General features: G+C 36.5%; 1 protein-coding gene across 7 annotated transcripts in view; it reads right to left on the bottom strand.

Annotated features, from left to right (window-relative positions):
- Window positions 1–24,257, bottom strand: part of LOC124544845 (serine/arginine repetitive matrix protein 1) — a 145,038-nt gene that overhangs the window by 111,349 nt on the left and 9,432 nt on the right. For 5 of the 7 annotated variants that reach the window (XM_047123556.1, XM_047123554.1, XM_047123555.1 and 2 more), the window contains exons 3-5: window positions 13,454–13,576; window positions 7,339–7,509; window positions 4,441–4,553 (exon numbers count right to left, since the gene is read on the bottom strand). In XM_047123556.1, coding sequence (XP_046979512.1) covers window positions 4,441–4,553; window positions 7,339–7,509; window positions 13,454–13,576 — 407 coding nt within the window. Of the gene's footprint in view, window positions 1–4,440; window positions 4,554–7,338; window positions 7,510–10,418; window positions 10,480–12,807; window positions 12,963–13,453; window positions 13,577–24,257 lie in introns of those variants that run through there. The other 2 variants (XM_047123557.1, XM_047123558.1) reach the window with 2 other exon arrangements.

The following is a 24,257-nucleotide window of genomic DNA, read 5'->3' on the forward strand; positions in this document are numbered from 1 at the left end:
ATGAAACAGCAATTATGCAGACTGATAAAGAATTCCAAGTTGCCATCCCTTTCATTTCTACAATAAATAATAATGGAAATTCCTGGACTGAGCAGTACGTAACGCAGGGGAAAGGCAAACACTCGCCTAAAGTGGATTGATGTGTGCAGCATGGTAACATGACACAAAATAGCATTCATGCTAGCTGTTTTTCTAGCAATAGTATGCTCAGTCAAGCCACACACACAACCACACAGACATCCAAATGTTCACTCCCCGTTGCCATAGCAAACCTGAAATTGTCGTAGCCACAAGTGCATGCATTTGGGTTTTTTGTGTGGTTGTGAGAGAGACTGTGTGTACTATTACTAGAAAAACAGCTAGTGTGAATGCTGTTTTCTGTTGTGTTACTATGTTCGACACATCACTCTGCTATTGGTGAGTGATTGCCTTTCCCTTATTTTGCGTATTTCTACAATACAGCTCAACAAGCAAGAATACATACAGATAAGAAGTTAGGTTTGTTGAATTTTCTGTTGCTTTACAGTAAAGTTTTAAAGTGTATTCACACTGCACGCTGGGCCAAGAAGTGCCAGGCCAGGCTGTGATACCAAACTTCCTGTTTTGCATTGTGGTCTACACCAGTGGCAGGCCACATCAGCACAGCAACAGCCATACTGAGCTGGTGACATTCAGAAAGTTCCATACTTTCAGTGTGAGATTGGGGCAGGTGCAAGTCGCTGAGTCATGCTTCACCTTCTGCAGTATTATGTATCAGAAATCTACCATTTGCTTTTAATAGAAATGTCAATGGTTATGTTTTCTTTTGTTCTAAGAAGTTCCTTCACATTTCACAACCAGTGAAGAAAACTTACAGATATTGTAATGATCCATGCAAAGTTACTTAGTCCATCTAAATTAACTAGTCCACATATTTTCCTTCATCTACAACAATACAGAACTGAAGACTCATATTTTTTCCACTCTTTCATTATTCTTCAAATTAAAGAGGTGGAAATGAAAGGGAAACACCCTAGCGGCAGATAAAAGTGAAAAACTTGGCAAAATCACGTTAGGTGATCCAGGGAAAAGTCCAGTGAAATGTCATACCCTTGGCCTTGATTTCATTTCAAGTTCTTTAAAAGACATCTTAATTTGGAGAGCTACACGCAGTTCCTTGTCAGTCGCTAATCACTTCCTGATGTGTCTCAGGTCTAGAATGTTCTGCAGCACATACTAAAATATATCAGAATTCGTTGTGACAATGTAGGGAATGATAGATCAGTACTTACCACAAAGATACCATGCTAAGTTGCACACAAGCACAACTAAAGGACACTTACCAATAAGCTTTTGGCCACAAAATTCATTAGAAAAATATAAACACATGCCACTCATTCACAAAGTGAGCACTCCTCACGCACACATGGTCGCCAACTCTTGCAGCTCAGGCCAGAATGAAACATCATGTGGATAGTGGCAGGAATCTGGAGGGGGTGGGGAAGAGGAAGGGATGGCAGTGTACAAGTGGGGGAAGAGAGGAGCACTGCCTGCCGGAGTGTGCATGGACAAGAATGCCAACAGGCACAGTGACAGTAAGTTGTGCAGCAGACTGGTGGGGAAAACAGAACAAAGGAGGAGAGGAGCAGGGAAAAGATGGGCAGATGTGTTGGCAGAGGGTGGCAAACAAAGACTGTAGGAGATGGGACATACATTGTTTGCCATCCTCTGCCATTGTACCTCCACGTCCCTCCCCACTCCTCTCCTATTTCGCTGTTTTCCCCACCTCCCTGCCCTACAATCTCCTGACACTGTGCCTGTTGGCATTCTAGTCATTGCGCACTCTGCCAGACAGTGTTCCTCTCTTCCTCCACATCTACACAGCTATCCCCTCCAGATTGCTTCTACCCATTGTGGCCCAAGATGCCAGAGTTGGCGGTCATGTGTGTGTGAGGTGTGCATGCTTGTTTGAACGAATGGTGTGCGTTACTCTTTTTCCAAGAAAGGCCGTGGCTGAAAGCTTATTGTAAGTGTCTGAACTATGCCTGTCTATAATTTAATGTGCTATCTTTATGGCAAGTAGCAACCTATCTTTTCCTACATTATGTCCATTATAATTATCCGGGCTGTTATGCCGTGGTCGGTTGATGAATTCTGTGTCAATTCCCAACGTTTCGTCTCCGACTGTGGGAGACATCTTCAAGGGGGTCCGTCGCTCGATTGAAGGTCCAACACACCCACTGGCTCGCTACTGACTGTACTGTCTGTCAGTAGCGAGCCAGTGGGTGTGTTGGACCTTCAATCGAGCGACGGACCCCCTTGAAGATGTCTCCCGCAGTTGGAGACGAAACGTTGGGAGTGGACACAGAATCCATCAACCGACCACGGCATAACAGCCCGGATAATTATAATGGACATGATATTTCCGGGCGTGAAAGTCTACATTTTAGTATTTTCCTACATTGTTTATATTCCTGCCTGGAGTTTCCATTGTTAGGATTCATTCTAGAATACGAATAAAATTTTTTGGGATAGTTTTTACTTTTTTATGTGAAGTAAAGAATTCTCATAAATATCTGGTGCTATTTATGGGATCAGTCCGTAACCTCCCATTTCTTCTATGCTTTCAAACTCGACGAGTCACTGCACCATCGAAACAGTACCACTAAAAGCATTGAAATCTTTGTTCTACATGATAGCATAGACTGGTTGACAGTAAACAACTGATGGCTGCACATGTATGAACTACAACTTTGTGTGTCAGCCATTAATGAGTGTTGATTCCCCTTGCAGTGCAAATCGGTCTGCCAAGGGAGGGGTCAGGGCGGAGGCTGGGAACAACAACAACAACATGCATGCCTGCATTAGTTTACCAGCCCTGCAGTGTTTGGAGGTCTGCTGACCCTGTCCTTAGTCTTTTGTTAACAGCCTCTGATGACATCGATGTCAAGCAGACTATAAATCCTAATCTTCCTTTCTTCTTTCTATTAAAATAGCAAAAGCCAAAACTGAATCTCCTTAAGGGCAGAGATGAGAATTTAGAAATTTGGCATGGTGAAATCAAGCAACTCACACAGTTCCACTTCTCCTTGGTTTCATCATATGGATTTCCTAAAAGAAATATTATTCCTAAGAGCTGTGTACAGTTCTTTGAAAGTGGAGACAGAGTTGATGCAATTATTTACAATTTGTGCTACTACCTCTCACAGAAACACAAAAGTGGAAATTTCAGAAATGAAAACCTTGTGCGTTAACCAACTTAGACATAGAAGTATATTTATAGATGTTTCTATTTTTTGGCCTCTGCCATATTTCTTCTCCAAATAGAAAGTCATTATGAAGAATGACAAGTTTTTATAAATAATCCATCCACAGCAATTTCTCATCTTAAGACTAATTTATGCTTATCATCTAGTTCCAAATACTGAATGTACATGCTACTAATGGTAGAATGTGGACAGCAAATAATTGCTTGCTTTTCAGAATGTCAACGGTGGCCTGTTGTAAAACCACATCCAGTGTAACCAGTCATTGTTGAGGGAAAAATTAGTATTCATCTGGGTTTTCTGGGCAAAAATCATTAAAATAACATGTGGGGCCAACACTACACCTGCACTGCTAGTAATTTGGTTTTTCTATCCACATGAACTAGGTAGGCTTGCGAACACAGCATTAATGCTACTCAATAACTCGCACTTACTCGTGAATGAGACTCACCTCAGTGTCACTACCAATTCAAAAACTTAGTTATTGCTTTTAACTATATTCCACTAGCAATAATGTATGGTCAAAAACATATTTAACAGTAGATTACCCACTATCAAACTCTCTGATTACATAACTTGTAAAGCTAGTACATGTGCTTGACATATGACATCATTTCTCAATGACTGTTACAAACTACGAAAAGGTAAATAGTTTATTATTAAGCTTAGATGCTACATTACCACATGAAGAAAAATAAGATTTTTTGAACTGCATACTTTCTTGACAATCAATTGGGATGTATCACAGAACTAAAAAATCACACGAAACGAAAAGTAGGCTTTTCTTTTTTCACAATGGAAATAAAAGCATTTAAGGAAACTGTGGCATAATCTTATATACCACCAACACGAAAATAGGAGAAAGGAACCTTCCCCTGAATACTGTGGATGGCAGCCTGCACTGGCTGGGCTACGCATGGACTGATGCAGAACATCTCATCAAATGTTCAAATTTGTGTGACTTCGTAAGGGACCAAACTGCTTAGGCCATCGTTTACACACTACTTTAACTAACTTATGCTAATAACAACACACACACCCATGCCCTAGGGAGGAGAACATCTCATCCCAGGCCAACCTGGCATGCAGAGTGAATGGAGTCTTAAGGTGCAGCAGAGCTAGTAGACACTACAGCTCTAAAAAGATTAAGACTTCTAAAATACCAAACAAGACAGTTTTTTGCCCTTATACATACCTGTCTCTCTCCCTTTCACGGTCTCTGCTCCGTTTGCGATCTTTACTGCTGTCTCGCTCCTTACCCTTTTCAAGTTTAGTCTTCATTGCCTCCTGAAGCCTATCTTGTTCCTCCTGTGAAAACAGACAAAATGAGAACAATTTCCTGAAATGAAAAATGAATGCCACTATCTCTAAAAACTGCTTAGTCAACAGATATGTCAAGGAAATACCCTATATGGAACAGCTCAAAAGATAGTACCACTGTTTGTCCCAATGGTACATTACACAAATACTGCCCATTTACAAGGGGTGTTCAACAAGTGATGCAAATTATATTTTTTTTCCTCAGCCAATTTTGGTTGAAAAATGTGTAATTTGTTATGGAGCATGGTGGGGTGTTCCCATTTCAGCCCCTATAGTTTCATGAAGTTCTGACATGTGGCAATGCTATACGTAGCCTTCAAAACAGCATCTGTAATGGATGTGAGTTTTAAGTAGAGCGCTGTTATCGAGTTTCTTTTGGCAGAAAACCAGAGCACCGCAGAAATTCATAGGCACTTGCAGAACATCTACGGATACCTGGAAGTGAACAAAAGCAAGATGAGTTTTTCAGCGAGCTGTCTCATCATCGCAACAAGGTCGTAGAGCGGTACCATGTGGACATACAGGACCTCCCAGTAAGGTCATGTTAGGTTGTCACATTGAATGGAAATAAGGTTGAAAAATAGGTGTTTGTAACTAAAGTAGTGGAGAATAATATGGTGTATTATAATCCTGAATAAAACCAACCTACTTTAAAAAAAAGCATGCATTATTTATTGAACAACCCCTCTCCCATAAATTACATTACATATTACACATCAATAGAATATCCAGTGTGGAACACATGTGTATGGTGATAGCTCATTACTCAGCAAACATAAGAGACACTAAGCAGTAGACATACAGATATAAATAGTAACAGACAGCATAATTTTCTGACAAAGTCATGTTCAATGACTAACAAAATACACACCCAAAAGACAACATTGTTTAAGTGTGTCTGTGAGAGTAGATTTGGAGGACTTACGTTGAAAGCTAATTTATTGTTCTTTTGATAACTGAAGTGTTTCTATACGGTTAGATGTTAGTACTATTTTGCCTATGGAAAATAGTGAACACACTTTAAAATTAAGTCTGTAAGGGTCTACAATGTTTTAAATACAACACAAAAAGCTTATCGTGCAGTAGTTGCCATATGAAGCACATCACATTCAGTGCACCATTTCTGCAGGCAACTGTTTCAACGAATACTTCTGTGTAAATTTTCTGCCCACACTGAACAATTTTAATTTTTTTATTGTCAACTAGCACCTATAATTCCTTGGGAGCATGCTAGGTCGTCTAAATTGCTCCTTTTAAATCCGGCATTATATAGTATCGAATACTGTGATTATATTAATTCTTAAGAGTCATTTGTGTTGTTTCCAATTTGAGAGTCTTAAAAACAAACTTACAACCAATGGTATACACATGTAAAAAAAAAAGGTACCTACATACAATCCAATGCATACATGATAGCTCTAGTTGGCTTTTAGGACATCTCCAGCATATCCTATCACTCAGGGCCACTCCATGAAGTTAGTTTTTTTTTTTTTTTTTTTTTTAATGGATGACTTATCTGAAACTTTTACTTCTTTTAATCAGAACAGTTTTCACTTTTAATATGTTTCCTTCAGGGCTGAAATATATTAATTTAAGCACCACACTATAATATTTTTTTTAAGGAGTATGTTATTTACTTAAAAATATGGAGCTTGTAGGACAAAATTATTGCCATCATTCAACCACCAGGTGAAACACACACAGAAACAGACCAACATTCGAGCCATTAAAATGGATGTTGGTATTACTTTATCTCAAACATTACTGCACATCAATGTTATGTTACTAACTTTATGTCTAGGCCAATAACACGTAGTGCAACACAGAAAACTTCTGCAAAGTACTACTGGGAATACAGGTGTTTCCTACAAAATGTGTGAATTTGTACTTTTACATATTATTCTTCCTGCTAAAGACCTCGCTAAATTTAAATAGTGCTGTTTCCCTTTCGCAAACCTACACCATTGGCTATGGGTGACAATGCTTCTCTTTTTTTAACTCTTATGAGCAATTTCTGGTACCAGGGCCTGTTTCTTGCAAACTGCAATCACACCAGAATCAAATGTTTACGATAAATAACTTCAAACAGAATGAAACAGGGTTGAAATTTGATAACACCAATCTCTAGTAAATGTTCCCTTGGTAATACATATAAAATGTTTTGACTGGGGATGAGACTAACATCTCCAATTTCTGCTGTGATAGTCAATGCAGCATTTCGTCTATGTACCAGCCCACATGTTGTTGTGACTATTTTTAAATTACATCTGCTTCCATTTTAAACCCTTTCTTTTTTGTTACGTCTCTAAACACATCTATGTCAACATCATTTGGGAATTCACCAATCAAATGCTGAGGGCACCTCATCCCACAAACATGGTGAACTGCTTTCACTGTTTGGCCCTTTTCTTCATGAAACAATATTATACTCATGTACAACCTAATTCACCAAGAAACTCAGCAGAGATCAAATGCTAATAAAAATAATATAAATAATGAGTTTTTCAAACAATGAAAAATCCAAGATGGAAGGTAACAATATTTGAAAAGTAAAGTTGCTACTCACCATTTAGTGGAGATCGTGAGTCGCAGACAGGCACAACAAAAACTGTCACAATGTAAGCTTTCGGCCAACAAGGTCTTTGTCGAAAACACACACACACACACACACACACACACACACACACACACACACCCACCTGCAGCCTCTGGCAGCTGAAGACACACTTTAATGAGAATAATGAGGTTTTTTTACACATGCTATTAGACATACCATTCTCTTTTTTATCTCTTCCTTCTTCTGCTCAAGAAACTGCACAGGGATCCCACTAACTGAATCTTGTGCTGACAGCAATAGCTCCCACAACTCCGACATGAATATTCTTGCATTCTTTCCATTAAGGAAGCCCGTTAGGTTGATCTGGATTTTCTTGGGATCTGGATGCTATTACAGAAACAGACAGGTGGGAAGAAAAGGTGTGTTTAGCTTTAATGTTTTATTAAGCATCGTTAAGTGTAACAGAACACTGCTACATATATTCCACACTTCATTCTAGCACAGTTCAACTGTCTGTTTGCCACATACTTCCTAGTGATGCCATTTATATGCATTTGACCATCTAAAATATCGTAAAAATGTTACACAAGGGTAATTAAAGCATTAAACCATTTTTCTTTTTAATTTGAACACTACTGACAATCTCTAAATAACTATCTCAACCAAGTTCATTGGGCTGATGACACAGCCACTGATAGTGAATTAATATTTTAGTGATATATACAGGAAATAAATTCTGTCTTCAGATATAGAGCCTACAATAGTGGTTTTGTGATTTTACGAGTTACAAGTTGAATTAATTGATATGCCAATAGTAATTTGTTATCTGTGACATTTTATACATAAGTTGTCAGACAAGCAATCTCAATGTCACTCTTTCCTTCGTTCATTATATTTATCAAAGACAACAACATTGGAGTTAATGCAACCTGCTAACATATGGATCAATCATTAGCGCAATTCCTTCTCTACATTAATGTGTTGAATACAAAAATTAGTTCTTGAGAAAAAAATTTGGAACATCACTGTGCCACGCAATGCCTATGAAAATGTTTTTGTCACTGTATCCACAGGAAAAATAAACACAAAGCCAGAGAACCACACCTTGGCAACATAGGAATACAGTAAAACCCCACTTTTACGTTCCCAGAAATAACATTTTCCTGGGGTTTACATTATTTTTTATTGCTCCCGACAAATTACCTATACACACAATGTTAATTCACACCCGACTTCTGTGTCAACATATAATTTTCCAGCCATTTATGCATCATGAAAAAATGTTAGTGAAGAATAATTGAAGTAAAACATATGCCGGCATGGTGCTGCCATCAAGTAGTGTTTACAAATGTTATATGGTTAAGTTTCTTGACACCAGGGTGCTCTACTCAGCAGATCTGATCCAGCAAACTGGTAAAAGTTGGAACAATTCATGCCGTGTCTCCTGCCGCTGCCAGGCTCTGCTCTGTGTGGTGGCTGAGAGTAACTAGGTTCGTTCGAATAAAGATATCATGACCAACCGCAACCATTACCAAACTGTCTCTACTGCGCATGCGCCGTTTTGTCATTGTTGTGAACGTCATGACACCCCCGTCAAAGCATATTTGCCATGGTTTGTTGTTTGGTCACTTTTTGCGCCTGCACTCACTCTGCATTGCTCAATGTTTTTGGTTTAAATACAGTGCAACTTACATATTTTTTCATGTTGGGCAAAATGTGTTTCGAGAACTAATTCTCGTTGTCAAGTGCAATATCTACGTACAAATTTTTTTGATGTTACACAAACAAACATTGTGAGGATAGTTTGTGTGCGTGTGGTTTTCAACATAACCAACGAGGCGCAGTACCTGGCAACCTCAAAAAGACAACCGTCCAAGAGATGAGGAACAACACATATGCAAATACTGCACAAAATATGTTTGTAAATATTTGCACTTGACAATGAGAAAAAATTCTCGAAACGCATCATTCTAAGCATGAAAAAATATGTAATTGGTGCAGTGTTTCATTATTTAAATAATGAATGACAGCTGCAAGGCTTTCCAAAAACAATGATTATGATTTTTCTACTTCCCAGACAGTTACCTGTTCCAGTTACATCAGTAGTTTTTATTAGATAATAAACCTTCATTATATAATAAACAAGTCCCTGACAAAGTACTTTGATGTCTATTATGCACATATATCATACATGAAGTGCAAAACTGCAAAGGGATATCTTATGTATAACTTTTACAGATTAAAATGTCATTTTACACCATTTTTCTGAAGTCCCTTTAAAAGTGAGGCTTCACTGTATATGTACAGAAGCACCACTGGTTTGTGAGAAGCTATTTAACAATGACAAAACAAATGTAACAAAACATGGCTAATAATTTATTACTGCTACAAATTTAATTCTAATTCTTCACAATGCTTTGGCATTTCCGATACCTTGTGTTATGATTTCATTTTTTTAATCGTTTTTTACTACTATTTTTTATGATTGTTAATGCCTTTGGAAATGTTAACAAACAGAAGAGAAAACTGTGCTAGATAATGCAGTGATTGAGTGAAATTATGATAACCCCTCCCTTATTGTGACTTGTTTTGGCAGTACTTTACAAGGAGTGTTGTACACAAAAGCAGGAAATGTTTGATAACTGCAAAAAGCCTGCAGTAATAATACATACACTCAGTTCTTAAGTAACTGATAATTTCTCTTAACAGAGATAAATTAACACGTTGTCAACAAAACACTCCCCCCCCCCCCCCCCTCACGACATTTTTTTATTAAATACTTTTCATTATGCCATCAGCTTGTGTGTACATGTAATTTTCAATACTGAAGTAACTTATGAGTACTTTTCAAAGTAGCAACTTGAAATAACTTAAAAATATCTGAGCAAAAAAGTAAAATGTGCCAGATGTTGAACCAAATTACCGCTACCAAACCATTTAGCTTAGACTATTTCAATCAAGGCTGAATTATAAAAAATCTTACAAAATGCACATGGGTAATAAAGCTGCCAGTTTGTAATTGCAAAATATGCCAGATATGGTTTTTCTATTGGATAAGAGTTCATCTTTTCCTTTGCCACATATACAACAGAAAATACATAAGTTAGCGTGGAAAACAGTGCAAATGTATTATATTTCTTATCAGATTTGTTAGAAGACATCGCTGTTTTCAAAACCAGCACAGCAATTTACACGACACTGTAAATCTCTTATTTGAGTTTCAGTACTTGGTTCAACAAATGGCACTTTGCTTTGAAAATACCGGCTTCTACTGCTGAGAGAATTCTTTATACCACCTGCCACATCTCGTCTTAGCAAGGGCTCCAGACTTCGTATGGTTCCTCTTCTGCTAGAAGACTGAATTGAACGACAGTATGAGATCACTGCCATAAACATGACAAACCATACCCTAAACACATAACTCAATTTCTTTTGAACGAAGAGGATGACAAGAAAAATTACACATACTGTTGCAGATATCAAATGAGGCTTTAGATTTGGCACATGGCAGTGACATGACCTATATTTACTAACATTTGTGCCACTGATGTACTGCCATCACAATACTGCTATAAATTTATTTTTATAAACTTATCATGAAAAATTAGAAAAACAGGCTAGCATTCCTTGAGCCATGTGAGCCAAGTTACAATACAAAATTGATCTGCATGTTTTTAACTAATCAAATTACAATAAAAAAACTGATCTGCGCGTTTTTAACTGTGTTTTCAAGTTCTTAAGCCATTTGTGATGCACTGAACACAAATCCAAGCAACATTAACCATTTTTAATACAACTGTGTAAAGCCAGACACAATGCCTGACAAAATACAAACAACAGATGGAAATAACTGCTGCTGTGTTTTGGAGAGATGTATTGCGATTCAGGAACCTACCCACAAAATTTCCTCAAGACAGGATTGTAAACTAAACATCTAAAAGAAATCACATTTTTTTCCTTCAGACTCATACTGGAAACTACTGATTTATAACCAATCTTAATTTTCAAATGTATAAAAAATAACTTATATCCAAAACAATAACCAAATTTTGCTTGGCTGATGGAAACATTTATGCTTACTACATGAAATTAGATCAATGAAGGAAAGTAATTCATCGTACCGGACAAGGATGTAACAGAAAATCTGCCACTAACTTTTTGAAGCAAACATCTTGGTATTCACTTAAAGTGGTTTTTGATTTATTATAACAACCTCCACTTGTACGGGCAGAAAAATGATCCCCATTGCTCTCAAATAAGAGAAGTTTTTTCAAAGAGCTTGTTGTACTACTACAGCTCTTAGTTACACTAACAGCATCAAAAACAGCACCCCATTTTACTATAAAATCACAAAAGATTTAAATCTTTTGTACAGTAAGTTTGGATCACAGACTACCATGGTTATGATACATGACAATATACAAAACTAGACTGTTCTATCCAGATTAAAGGGTTAAGTAGAAACGGTTAGAACAAATGTGCACAAAAAAATAAATTTTGCCATCAACTATTCATCCAAGATGTATTCCCTCATCATGAAAGTCTGGAACACAACTGAGGATAGCATTTCAAAGAATCCTAATACACCAAGGATATTATACACACTTGACAGAGCAAACCATTATTACAAATGGAAGAAGAGCAATTTACAACATACTGGATATAGCATTACAGCTGAAACATTACCTTCGCCTCTTTTACTTCTTTGTTTGGGAACTGCACAAAGGCTAATAATTAATGGTACTTTTAGTCAAGGTACAGCACAATAAATGTAATTAAAATCACAACATTAATGTGAACAAAACAATCAATCAAAATGTTTTCCACACAGCTCACGATAAAAGAAAAATTTTAAATCATCTAAAAGATTTGTTAGATACTATTCAGGACCACAAAAATTTCATAAAGAATTATCAAAAACCTTTAAGTTTTGACAAGGTAGAAATGTCATATGTGTTGTTACTTTACTTCACTGAAATTTAAAAATGAAAAGCCTGAATGAGGTAGTTTCTGTATTTTGAAATAGCCACATAGCAGCAAGTATAGTTTTTAACACTAGATAGTTTATAGAGAATTATCAGATAGCTGTATTGGGTGGCCTACAAACTGCACAGTGCGTGTAAGTGTAATGTTACATTAATGCTACAAAACAGCACATCAGAACATACTTGGTTCTATCACAGTAACACAGGTATTTGATGAAAAATACTTTAAAGTTACATGAAATCTTTCCTAGTAACAATTACAGCATAATTTTTAACTAAAAGCAAGCAAACACATACACACACACACACACACACACACACACACACACACACACACACACGAAAAGGGGGGAAAATCAAGTTACACGATAAGCACTATAAAGACTGCAGCCTGAAAATGAATGTGATAGTACGGGATCAAATATTAACAGCTAATGCTCAAGGAATATTAAGGATGGAGAACTCAAAAATCCTTCTGTCTGCCCAACTCGATACACCAGTGAGTCGAAAATTTTCATAGTATGCACATAGTGAGGTGGACAATTTTTTCACTAAAACGTAACTAATGTAAAATTTGCGTTTTCTTCTGTTAATTTTCATGGAAATTACCATGTACATGATACACACTTTTTGCTCACATTCACAAGATGGGATCTTAATTATTACAGTTTTAAGAGAGGTTTCAATGTAGTGTACCAACCTTTTCATTTTGTACTGAACCCTGACAACCCCTGCCCGGATGTCAGCAGAGCAGGAGCAGTCAGCTAATTGAGAAGGAGAGGAGAAGCCGACAGCCCGATCACAAGCGAACCGAGCGAATTCGCACTCCAACAGAGGTGAGGTGATGGGACAAGTTTACAACGTAACTGTCTAATTGGGCGGAAGAAACCGGCAACAATCAGTTTTTTTACTTTACTGTACTTCTATGCTGATTTTTAAGCACTAATATTTACCCCCATTTGCTTTTACATTCCAAGCCTTATTAGAAATTCATACAACCACCAGCATTTTCAGCAAAAATTCCAAATTAAATGTTGGTGGTTAACAGCAGTTTGCACGAAACAAATTTTAAAAATGTTGCATGAATCTCCAACAAAACATCTTACAAATTACTGATTTTCAGCAAAACAAATCATATATGCAATATAGCCAAACTAAACGCTGCTGCAGTTATGCCACAGTAGTAATTCCATTTTAAAAAAACACCTTAAAATTATTAAAGTGCAAACTCTCCAACCACAGTTTTCACAAAACGATATCCCCATCAAGATATTACAATAGCAACTACAAAGTCAACACTAAACAGACTTATTATATAATTTGGGACAAACCATCTGGACCATTACCTTTAGCTCCAACTGGTTGAAAACAAATTCCACAACAACATCATCTTCTATTCCTAGGAGACTTGTTATCTTCTGAGCTATCCAGGGTTTTATTACTTCCAGCTTTACTTTGGACATATCAACCTGTAAGTTAAAAATGTTTAAATGTTACTGATGTTTAACACACTTTTCTGGAAATTAGGCTTCCCAAAACAATATGCAAACAGTAACAAGTGTTTTTTATTTGTCTTCTTAATGGTAAGGGAACGATACTGATCTGACATCTTGACTAGTACTCATGTGACTTTTTCTGCAGATTGTTATTATATAAGTTTTGTTAATTAATAAAAATAATAAAATTCTTTCTGATTTATTAATCAGATTTAAATAATCTTTGGTTGAGTCTATGTGAAGTTCCCCTACTAAAAACTGTTTATTCAATAATGAAGTGTATTCTCCTTTTTCACACATTCTGAATGTAGACTTGCTATTAAATTCAGTTACAGAGTGAAGTGTATCTAACTAGCTCAAGCGCCCAAATGTGCGTGGCTAGACCACCGCACAAACCGACATAGGTGTTGCCTCTACAACTCCCTCTAGAAGTACGATCAAGGTAAGATGACCACCTTTTGTAAGTTTGGCACCTATTTCTCTGTAAATTCCATGTATCTACCTCACCTAATGACTTAGAGCAATTAACAGCCTTATTTACAATTCTTTATACAGTAATAAAATCTTGTATTGGGATGCACAATTAAATGCATACTGAACATATGAATAAAATTATGTATTACACTTGGTTCTTCATAAAAATTTACCCATAGATTAAACAAATACATATTTTAGATGCGGTGATCAAATTCAGTTTATGCTCCCAGTGGCTTGAATAATTATTGTACAAACACGTTGGACATCTCTTTCTTGTTGGAATTCATCTGCTGGAATCAGAATGAATGTAACTAATGGTTTTTGAACTAAAGGCAAAATTGTGCAAAATAATAAACAATTAACTAAAATAATGAAAACAAAGATTATACTCTAAAAGTTGTCTGTGACATGTTTATATGTCTGTCAAAGCATACCACCTTGCTGGTATGTAATTGCCTCAGTCTATAAAATATCCTGATCTTAATCAATTGTCCAATTAAAATCTCTCAGAGGTTAATTACTTAAGTAATAGAACATGTTACTAGCTCAGATGATGCACATCAATAAGCACTACTAACTAACAGGTCAATCTTTTTTTTTGCAATTAAAACTACCACAGTTATTATTCATTTACTACATTTCCCTAACCTCAGCACTGTAGCTTCTCTCGCATGCCATCACGCGATCTCCACAGTCAGCTGATTCATCCTTTCCTCATGAAACAAAAATACCACACACTCCCAAAAATTTCATATAGTCACCAATGTATTGTTTCATGACTCTTGCACAATCAATCTAACAAAAAATGTCACATTTTTGACAGATGAATTGATCACTTCCGGAAGGTTCTTGAGACTAATGTTTGCATATTCTGCAATATTCTACGTATGTATAAACAACACTACTCTGCATTCAGGAGGTCTTTTCAGATTAGGTCTGTATTATGGTTACGGTGTGGGGAAAAAAACCGCTAAATACAATATTATAGGTTTGCAAACACACAAATCAACATGGCATTTGATGATCACCTTTGAACTCAAGCTAGACCCTAGTTTACACAAAGGACCACTGCAACCACAAACTTCCTTCACAGAGTAATAAAGAAGTATTGAATAAATATAGAAAAAAACGTTGTCATTGTTCTGTTTTACTATCAGATACACATATGCATAATGTCACATGTAATGTGCTGTGACTGGCTGATAGGAGCAAACACACCAGCAGTGATGCAGATTTGTGTGATATTTGGTGATCTTCATATTTGTAGCTGTGTACTACAAAAATACACAGTTTAATCTACGAACTGTATTAAAAATCTCTCTAAACCTCATTGTTTTTTATTCAACATGTATAAAGACAGTTTTATTATTATGGGGAAAACCAATTTTTTAAGATTAGATCACCCAGCTTTCAAGAAACATGACGGGATGAATATGCTGGACAGAGATGAACGAAATACAAAGGTACAAGTAGAACCTTGAAATTAGACTAAAATTTTTTATTGCAACAAATTTATGCAATCTGTTTTCACATCTCTAGGCTCTTATTTGAACCATACAATGATAATGAAATCTATTAATGCTGAGACAGCAAAAAGTTTGGTATGTGTACCTAAAATGACAGGAGTCTACCTTCGTAAACTGATGGAAAAAGAAATTTTTCATCTCAACAAGACATGTGGACACTGTGAAAAATCTAGTTTTGTGCTGAAGGCAATGTGTCCTCCATGTTCAAATTCAGATTTCAAGTGGCTTTTTTCACAATATATACTGAAGTGTTGGGATCTAGAGCATAAAATCTCAGAAGGGAACTCTGAAGTTATGACAATGCTTCCTTTTGAAAACTATGAACAGTATATGCTTACGAAGTGTTTTTTCTTTACGTGATTAGATTTACTGGGTTTATTATAAATGCATTTCTAATAATATAAACAGAAGTGACTTGTTACATCAACAAACAATTTGTCGGTATATTTTCATCTTAATACTGAAAGATAAAGAAATAGGACAAAAGTATGGAACATACTGTACTAAAAACCAAGCTGTAAGGAACTAAAAGTGTCTCGAAATGGGCAGAAAATAGCCACACACTGTAATATCGAAATTGGCCATACAATATAACCCTTTTTTTCTTTCCTGATCAGTTAGTTTTATGTTCCATCGACCATTTGCACAATGAATCGTAATTAAGTGGGACGAGTCATTTGACAGTCACATTGCAAATTAATTTGTAAATATGACTGCATGTGAATTTAGTAAGTTTTTTATTTATTATTAGATATATAGATGTGAGTTAATAATTCTTACCAACCTTCTTTTACATGTTACCATAATAGATATTCTTCTACATAATTGGTGTTTTCAACATTTGCATTAACTAATTCTGCCTGTTGTACATTAAATGGAAGATGGTTTACATACATGAGAAAAAAAACAGCAGACCTAAGAATGAGCCTTGCGGAAACCCACACATGATTTCTCCCCAATCAGAACAACATTTCCAGACTACATTGGTTGAATTACTAGATACAACTTTCCACATTCTTATGATTAAATATGACGTTATCTCCTGGCCGGCTACACTATCAATTCCATAAAACTTCAATTTATGGACAAGAATTCTGCGATTCATACAATCAAATGCTTTAGATAGATCACAGAAAATACCAACCAGTGCAATTTTAATATTTAATGCTTGTAAAATTTGAAGAGTGAACATGTAAATGGCATTCTCAGTAGAGCAATTCTTCTGAAATCAAAACTATGATTCACTGACGATGATACTGTTGCTCAGGCAAGATGATATTATACAATTCATCTTCCCCTCAAAAATTTTTGTAAAATGATGTCAACCATGAAACAGGTCAGTAGATATTGACATCCTTCCTACCAACTTTCTTAAAGTGTGATTTGACGATGGCGTATTGCAGTCTCTCTGGAAAAATGGCTGAGTTAGTGACGCATTACAAATTTTAGATAAAACAGCATTTATTATACGGGAATAAGTATTTTGTTCTCTTTTGGAAACACCATGAAAATCAGGTAAGCTTTTATTTTTAAGAGAAAACATAATTTCCTTAATTTCACGTGGAAAAGCTAGTGATACATTCATATGGCTGAATTTTACGAGAGTTGCTTCAACAAACTGTTGTGGTATCTGTCTTCAACTTTCTACTGAATTTATGAAATCATTATTAAATATATTTGCTACCTGTGATTCATTTACAGCCCTTCCATTCAGTTCAATAATGATATCCTGTTCTGTGACTCTGTCTTGCATCTCATTAGAAGGAAGCAGGTACTGGCACCCTGATTGATTCAGTATTCCTTGACATATCAAAAATGTTTAATACAGTTCAGCACTGATAACGAATGAAATGTGAGCATATGGAGTATCAAGTGATTGGGTAGAAAAGTGGACAGAAATTATAACGCAGAGGATTGTTAATAACAGAGGTATCACACTCATGACCGATTGTTTAAAGCATTTAACTTTAACACAGAAAAAAAGTCATCAGTTCACAACTTAGTTCTAATACAAAAAATGCTTTTTATGCCAGTACAAAATAGAAAGGAGCGAAAGAGAAGTTGTTATAAACACAAGAAAATGTTTAGTAAGTACCCGAGTACGCCATTCCCAAGTGGCAGAAATCTGAAATAAGTTTTTCAAGCAGTGAAGTTGGATTAAGAAATAATCAGCTATGTAAGTGATGACTGCAGATAGTAACTGATCTCTTTAACAATTCTTGAAAATGTCTCTTAATTAATGTGTGATCAATTAACACATTCTGGACACTGCCCATAGAAATTGCGGGTGTGTTGTTCTCTAACAGTCAGTTGGTAAAGAATCTCTTAAGTGCAGTCTTTCTGATCATTACTTCATGAACCATTATTTCTGAGCAGTGATGGCTTATTTCTGAGCAGTGATGGCTCAAAGCCAGTAGTTTGATCTTTTAGTAATTCACAGAGCCATTAGGTGACTTGGAAAACATATTACAGGCATGATCAGTACCCGCGAATTTGTTATTACCATGTGCTTCCGTAGCTGTCTGATCACAGAAGTTAGTTGTAAAATGGGGGACAGTTTGATGAAAAAGTTCTGGGGCCACATGAACAATCTGGTTCCGAAATTGACAATGGTTTTGAAACCAGCTGTTATCTGCTTTTCTCCTTCACATGCAATGCAACGAGGTCAAAAAAGTTTACTACTTCTGGGGGACTGCAGTAGTAACTATGGCCCAAATGGAATGTGTTAAGGCATTTTATACAGTTAGCAGTTGAGTAAGAGAGGGAAACTCAAAATAGTTGCAATGGAAAAAAAAAGGAGTCTAACAGAGACAATAACAAATGAACCACTTACAAACACATTTTCTACGCTCAAATATCGGTAAGTTCATATTAAAATCTTCACAACAAAAGAAGTACTTACACTGCTACATTGACTAAAGTCATGGGATACCTCCTAATACTGCAATGGCTCTTCTTTTACCAAGCACAGTGCAGCAACTTGATGTGGCATGGACTCAAGTAGTTGGAAGTCCCCTGCAGAAATACTGAGCCATGCCGCCTCTGCAGCTGTCCATAATCGCTGAAGTGTTGTCAGTGCAAGATTTTGTGCTCAACTGACCTCTTGATTATGTCCCATAAGTGTTTGATGGGATTCAGGTCAGGCGATCTGCGTGACCAAACCATTCACTCAAATTGCCCAGAATGTTCTTCAAATAAATGAATCATGGATAACTGTGACTCAGTGGCATGGCACATTGTCACCTGTAAAAATTTCATCGTTGCTTGGGAATATGAAGTCCATGAATGGCTGCAAATGGCCTCGAAGTAGCTGAACATTTTTGTTAATGATCAGTTCAATTGGACCAGAGGATCTCCATATAAACACAGCCCACATCATTATGGAACAACCACCAGTGCGCACAGTGCCTTTTTGACAACTTGGGTCCATAGCTTCATGGGGTCTGCACTATCAGCTCTTACCAACTGAAATCGGGTCGAATCTGACCAGGATATGGTTTTCCAGTTGCCGAGAGTCCAAATGATATGGTCACAAGCCCAGCTGAGGTACCATAGGCGGTGTTACGCTGTTAGCAAAGACACTCTTGTCAGTCGTCTGCTGCCACAGCCCATTAACGTAAAATTTCATCGCACTGTCCCAACTGAAACATTCGTGTATGTCCCACATTGACTTCCGTGGTTATTTTATGCAGTGTTGCTCATCTGTAAGCAACGACAACTCTACGGAAACACCGCTGCTCTTTGTCATTAAGTAAAGGCCATTGGATGCCGCATTGTCCTTGGTGAGAGGTAATGCTTTAAATTTGGTATTCCTGACATCTTGGAACATTTAATTATCTAGTGATTTCTAAAATGAGATGTCCCAAGTGTGTAACTCCAACTACTATTCTATCTTCAGAGTCTTAATTCCTGTCATGTGGCCCTAATCACGTCAGAAACTTTTTCACATTAACCGCTTGTGTAAAAATGACTATTCCACCAATGCACTGTCCTTTTATACCATGCATACGCAATACAGTGCCACCCTTATAGATGCCTATCGCTATCCCATGCTCTTGTTACCTCAGTGTATGTAAGTCAGTTTGTAACTATCAGGCGGAAGCTCAGTGAAATGTACTGCAGTGCAGTCCGGTTAATCTCAGAGTCAATTCCACATCAGTTGTGGAAAACTCTTTCTCCACTTGCCACTTTTTTTCAACCTTTGGCAATGCTTTTGCAAAATACTGAGTTGTTTTAAGTTTATGATTCAGCAATGAAACTAAATCGTGAAGCATTTATTCTCTTGCATTCTCTCTGGTTCAGTGCTTTGATTTCTCATTGTACCTTCAGTGTTACCATTCTTATTTCATGTTCCCCAAGTGAAACTTTTTTTATTTGCACTCAAGGCTTCTTTCGTAAAATTGATTTTCACGTCGAAAAGGATTTATATTCTTTTGTTTTTGGGAAATGATTCTAACCCCTAGGATTCAGTACCAGACTCCTGGTTTGTGCATTGCACATCTACTTGTAATTAGAGGTTATTTTTAATTCAAAATACGGGACGTACTGCTGTCACTGTTAAATTACAATATTGCCTTAACAACACAATGCGAACACACTTTTCTTCGCCTTCAAGGAGAACAATATATTCATTTGACATTATGATTACCTACTCATTTACTGACGTGAATGAAGAGCAACGTTCGGTGTTATTTTTACCTGCATCAGAACATGAAATCGACAGAAATGTAATGAATAATATTTTTAACTACCTTTCACATAGCAAATTTGTTTCAAAAAATTACACAATTGTATTATAATGTGTTCAAAACAACCACACACCTTCGGATGATAATCTGCACTGTTGTCATAGAGGTTGGAAATAAGAATAAATTGTGGTTTCAGAACTGCAATTAGGTTCTGCCCAGTTTTTGTAACAGCAGGTCTGACTAAATTACCACTTCCAGTTTTATGAATTTCAACTGCGAAAAGTTTTGGCACTGGTTTCAGCACATGTAATTACATAGAGATGAAATGTAATACTTGAAGGTGTTCTGAAAGTACACACAGTCACGTGTGAAAGCTATCTTGGTCCTTTGTCATAATACATTTTCAAACATTTCAAATCATGATTTGTTCCCGTTGTACTGCAAACTGAGATCAAGAACAACTAATTTCCAAGCCTCTTTTTTGTTGGCCGCAGTAACTTTTTTTTTAACTGCCCCAACACAATTTCCACCAACAAATCTTTTTTGGCTGGGATGCAGTTTGAAGACTGCTCTTTTTCTGTTTACTTTCCTGCATGTTTTATAAGACGGTACCATTAATAATAAATACTATGTACCTGTGAAGTATCAATAATATTTGTGGTCAAAGCAGAATAACTGTGTTGATAGTCAATTTTAGCGATGTTACCAAGCAATTTTCTTCGTAACTTAATCAGTGCCATCTCCTTCACTGGATCTAAGTTTAGTGTTATGCAATACAGCAGTTTCCTGAATTGAGTTCAATTTCTGGACTAAGGTCGAAACTGACTTCCAATCAATGATGTTTATACAATCGGTCTTTCAATGTAGCCCTTAGAAGAAGCTACTTAGAAAAAGCTCGTGTGGACTCCATGGGTGAGTTGTAGGACCGTTACTTTTTACAATGTATGTGAGCTTGCTGAAAAGTAGTAATCTGAAATTCTTTTATGAAATCTCTCAAAGCTTTTTTATTTAAAAGTTATCAACTTCCTATATCTTTATTCAGTCACCCTGATGATGAACACACTTCTCCTAATGAGAGCACAGTTTGTTGATACCGTCACTGTTGAATCATTCCAATTTGTTGATAGATATAACGTCACCTCTGCTTGCACTGCTTCATCGCCATCAAAATGAAAATCTCAAAGGCGTCCTTTAAGTTTTGGAAAAACATGAAAATTGGATGGGGCCAAGTCGGGACTTTATGGAGGATGATTGATGACAGTGAACCAAATGATGCACGTAACTGCAGCGACATAGCTTTATATTGAATGTATACAGAAAAAGGCAGCCCAAATTGTCACAGGTCGGTTTGAACCACGGGAGATTGTTACAGCGATGTTGATGAAACTGAACTGGCAGACTCCTGAAGATAATTTATGCCTATCACAAAAAAGTTTACTAACAAATTTTCATAGACCAGCTTCAAGTGATGACTCTAGGAATATATGGTTTCAGTCCGTAATGACCATCCACATATCTTTTCTACACCATATCCTAAAGTGATAAGGCCATAATGGCAATGTCAAAACATACGAAAACATGTGAGGATGCTGTGCTGATTATATGTTTTGACGTTGCCATTATGGCCTTATCACTTTAGGACATGGTGTAGAAAAGATCTGAGGATGGTCATTATGGACTGGAACCGGTCATAGTCAAAAGAATTGACATTGTGATCAAAGACTGTAATAGAAAAAATTTGACAGTATTGGATCACTGTTTGTACACACAACTATGTCGCAGCTGGTGGATATACATAAATGTTGTTGCTGGTGTCATCTTCAGCCCCAGGACTTGTTTGATCCAGCAATCCACATTATTTCATCCCAGAAATAGGGATTTGAAAACCTCATTTAAAAGATAATTGGGGAAACTGCAAAAATTGCTATACTCACTCTGTTCTTGAGTAAAAAAAAGTAGTGAATCTGAGAAATAGTGAATTAGTGGTTTCTGCCATCTAACAATACTTGTTTGTAACAACCTCTAGCAACATATATCAAATTTAGTTGGTATCTGATTAAAATGTATGCAATAATTTCACTCAATAACAAAACATTAAACTTAACTACAGAATTTGTTTCACAGCTGGAAAATAACTGGTTAGAGCAAAAACTTCCAGTTCTAAAAATTTCAATTACAAAATGAAACTATTTTGTCACTATACAGGACGATTCACGAACATATGCAAATATTTTAATATGTTATTCTACAAGTAAAACTAAAGAAAATAGTTAATATATCACAGATCCACAAACATTTGAATTATGGCTAATAATAGATTTTGTATGAAATTTAGGAACTTCGCTAATATGAAACCATCGCAAAACTGTACGAGCTTAAGGTACAGCATGATTTCCACTTATTTTGTTGTTATTGGTCTGGTGAATCTAATAAAACATGTCCCAGACGTGTATCTGCAGTAGTTTTCCAGAACATCCAGAGAAGCAAAGATTATTATACAAGTAAATTTGTTTACTTTTGATTAAGAATGTAGAAACATTTATGTTATTGTTGGTGACCATTAGCGAGTTGTTTCAGTCATTTCCTAACCTTTAAACAAGTAGTTTTCTGTACTGTTCAGTGAAAGAACATGATAACAACAGTGTATTTAAGTGAATCCACTTGTAACTGTTATAGTTTGTAGATTATTTATGAAATAGGGATGCCTTTCAAATTTACAACAGTGGAACATGCCAATATGGTGTTTATTTATGGCAAATGTGATTGTAATGTTACAGCTGCAGTTAACAAATATTGTGTACATAATCAACTCAGAGGATTCCAAATGCACGAACCAATAGTGGAGTATTTCGAATGTTACGAGAGACAAGTTCTCTACCTAGCGTTCATAATCAGTATGAGCACTTGATATGTGAAGATGATGAGGATATTATGTATGCTGCAGAACTTAGCCCTGGTGCCAGTACACAACGTATCTCTCAATGGTTAGGCATTTCACAACCTAAGGTATAGCGTACACTGAAGTACAATAAGCTGTATCCTTACCATAAACAGAAAGTGCATCATTTACACTTGGGAGATCCTACCCTTCCCTTGAAGTTGTGCAACTGGTTAAATACCAATCGGCGGTTATACAAATACATTTTATTTACTGATGAGGAACAGTTTACTTGAGATGGTATAAACAATTTACATAATGAGCAAGTATGGTCTGAAACAAACTCACATGCAACAGTGTAAAGCAATTTCCAGCAATGATTTAGCATAAATGTGTGGTATAATCCACACAAACTTTATTGGACCATTCATTTTCCCAGCACATCTGACTGGCGAGACGTACTTACAATTCCTTCAAGAAGAAATGCCCCACTTGCTCAGAGATGCTCCACTCACTACGCAATTGCAAATGTATTTTCAACATGACGGCACACCTAAACATTTCACCAACGCCATTACTCCACATTTAAACGAACATTTTCCCCAGAAATGGATTGGTTGTGGTGCTACACATCTGTGGCCACCCAGATCACCTGATTTAACACCAATAGATTTTTATGTATGGGGATCGATGAAAGACATAGTTTATGAGGAGAAAGTCAATAAACGTGAAGCATTACTTGCTCGCTTTACAAATGCAATAGATGAAATTAAAAACAACCCCGTGAAACTGAAATGAGCAACAAAATCTGTTCATATGCGTGCAGCTAAATGCAGTGAACTCTGTGGAGGTATTTTTGAACATTTATGTGGATGTACTGTGAAGTTGTATGTGCAAAACTTCCTTAACACTGAGCTTCGTTTTTTCCGGTTTAACACGAATTCACATGTGCTACAGTATTATTACAAGCAGGTTACCTGACACATTCATACAATTTCAGTTAAAGTTATTACATTATTTTTCCAAAACTAAATTCTCTAAAACTTCTGTTGAAAACTTGGCGTTATTGTCTGGAATTTAAAAAA

Source organism: Schistocerca americana, chromosome 8 (genome assembly GCF_021461395.2).
Source record: "Schistocerca americana isolate TAMUIC-IGC-003095 chromosome 8, iqSchAmer2.1, whole genome shotgun sequence".
Lineage (NCBI taxonomy): Eukaryota > Metazoa > Arthropoda > Insecta > Orthoptera > Acrididae > Schistocerca > Schistocerca americana.